This window comes from Aquarana catesbeiana, linkage group LG03, assembly GCF_042186555.1.
Source record: "Aquarana catesbeiana isolate 2022-GZ linkage group LG03, ASM4218655v1, whole genome shotgun sequence".
Taxonomy (NCBI): Eukaryota; Metazoa; Chordata; class Amphibia; order Anura; family Ranidae; genus Aquarana; species Aquarana catesbeiana.
This window is the reverse complement of record NC_133326.1, coordinates 698,972,715-698,975,081: the sequence shown is the minus strand read 5'-3', so window position 1 is coordinate 698,975,081 and position 2,367 is coordinate 698,972,715. Positions and strand designations below refer to the sequence as shown.

General features: G+C 38.2%; 1 protein-coding gene across 1 annotated transcript; it reads right to left on the bottom strand.

Moving 5' to 3' along the window:
* Window positions 1-321: 321 nt before the first annotated feature.
* Window positions 322-1,263, bottom strand: LOC141134310 (olfactory receptor 5AP2-like). The gene has a single exon (XM_073623884.1). It carries the CDS (start codon window positions 1,261-1,263, stop codon window positions 322-324), a length of 942 nt encoding a protein of 313 aa, XP_073479985.1.
* Window positions 1,264-2,367: the final 1,104 nt, after the last annotated feature.

Genomic DNA, 2,367 nt, shown 5'->3' with positions numbered 1-2,367 from the left:
AACTTTTGCAACATTCATTTACCATTACATTTTTCAATATGTTTAAGGTTTCAAAACGCAATTTTACTCCACGGCACACAGTTTGAGAATCACTGCTCTAGACAGTCAGTTTTCATTTGAACAGTTGTCCCTAACCTCCTGTTTCAGTGACTATAACATTTTGAATTCCTTATCAATTTCTGTCATAGTGACATTGGTTTCCAAAACACGTAGGGTTATTCTCCCCAGGGGATGCAGACAGCAATGAAAATCTGGCATGGGTTCTAACTTTTTCCCATGCCACATAAAACTAAAATATATATATTTTTTAACTTTAAACATTTATAAAATTCTAATTACATGTAAGATATTATGCACTGCTTGCATGATGGCCTTTTTCACCTCTTGGTTCCTTAAGCTGTAGATAAGAGGGTTCAACATCGGGGTCATTACAGAATAAAAGACAGAGGCCACTTTGTCCCTTTTGTTCAGGGCACTGGAAGGTGAGCACAAATAAGTAATAAAAACTGAAACAAAGAAGACGCTGGCACACATGAAATGGGAAAAGCAGGTGCTGAAAGCTTTCTGTCGTCCTTCAGAAGATTTTATACGTAATATGGTGGTAAAGATTAAAACATAAGAGACCAGAATTGTTAAGAATGAAGAAAGACAATAACAACCAACAGAGAGAATGGTTAACACATTGCAAAGAAGTGTTTTGGAACAAGACAATTGGAGTATGGGAGGAACATCACAGTAGAAATGTTCTATAAGATTCAAGTCACAGTACTGGAGACTGAACAAGCAGCTGGTCTGTACAGCTGACTGAAAGAAGCCCATGGAGAATGAGAGACCGACAAGAGAGAAACATATACTTTTGGTCATGATGGAAACATAGTGAAGAGGGTGGCAGATAGCAACATAGCGGTCATACGACATACTGGAGAGTAAGAGAACCTCAGTTCCTGCTAGGCCAGCAAAAAAAAAAAATTGGGTGGCACAACCATTAAACGATATGGTCTTCCTGAGGGATGTAAGGTCAGACAATGTTTTAGGAGTAATAGCTGTAGAGTAGAAGAGGTCAACCACTGAGAGGCAACTCAAGAAGTAATACATTGGAGTGTTGAGGTTGGAGGCAACAAGGACCAGCATAACTAAGCCAATGTTTCCGAGTATGGTGACAAGGTACACCATCAAGAAAAAAGTGAAGAGGAACGGGATTAGTTTATCGTTATCGGTTAGTCCAGAAAATACAAACACTGTCACCTGTGTGTTGTTTTCCATAGCCAATGAGCTCTTTCTACATAAAAAAAAAAAGAACCTAAATGTTGGATAATATAGATATGGATTTTTTTTTTAAGGAAACCTAAGAGATATCTATGTTATAGGTGACCTCCTTCAAAAAAAAACAAATAAAACCCCCTAATCATCTTGTTGACCTTAGCATCATTACCTTTTCAGTCATGAACAAAGAACAAGGATGCAGCAAGTGAAGTTAGAATGAAGTAAAGAGCTTTGATCAACATATATGTTCCACGTATTGAAGGCATTGAATCCTAATGATAACCAGGCAGCTATCATTTTCAGAAGAGAAGTAGAACAATGTTAGCACACCGGGGGCAGTGTCTACTGCCTTCTGAAAAGCTGAGCTGGATGTCTTTTCAGGGGGGCAGTATTGCAGGTGGTGATCCTGGCACCTCCTGAACGTCTGACTTTTTTTTATTCTCATGTGTACTGCCCTATCCAGCTATAATGTTAGAATTTAGGTGGATGGCCCTGGGAGTGGTAAAACCTCTGCTCGGCCATCTGTTTTTATTGGCCACCTGTGTGCAAGAGTGCTAAAGGATTTGTTTCTGTATATTTCCATCATTGCCGCTGCAAGTCGGATGCCCTCAGCACAGATCGAAAATTAGGGGTATGTCTATAAAGCAGCAAAATTGAAATCCACCAAAATATTCACCGCAGTTATATTTTCCTAGTGTATGTGTTTTCATTTTGAATGCTTTAAATTTCAATGCCTGGTAAATGTCACTGTCCATGTTTTATAAATGTGCTCCTTAATGTCACTCATTGAGTTACTAAGGCAAAATTTGCTCTTTTTTTTTTTTATTTAGAAGTGTTTTTTTGCATTTTGGGTAGTTTAGTTTATTTAACTTTCTGTTCTTACATTTTTTATTTCATTTTTTACTATCAGTTTTTTCTTTTTGGTGGTGTCAAGACTGGGTTATCCAGTATCTTCCCCCAATTATTGGCTGTTGTAAGTCTGCTGGGCATGGGTGCACAGGGCATTAATGGTGGGTGCCGAAATTCAACCGCTGTGAATTTGCCCAAAAATGTACCAATTCAGGGCAAAGTCTGCAAATTCATGATAAGAAAGATTTTAATTGC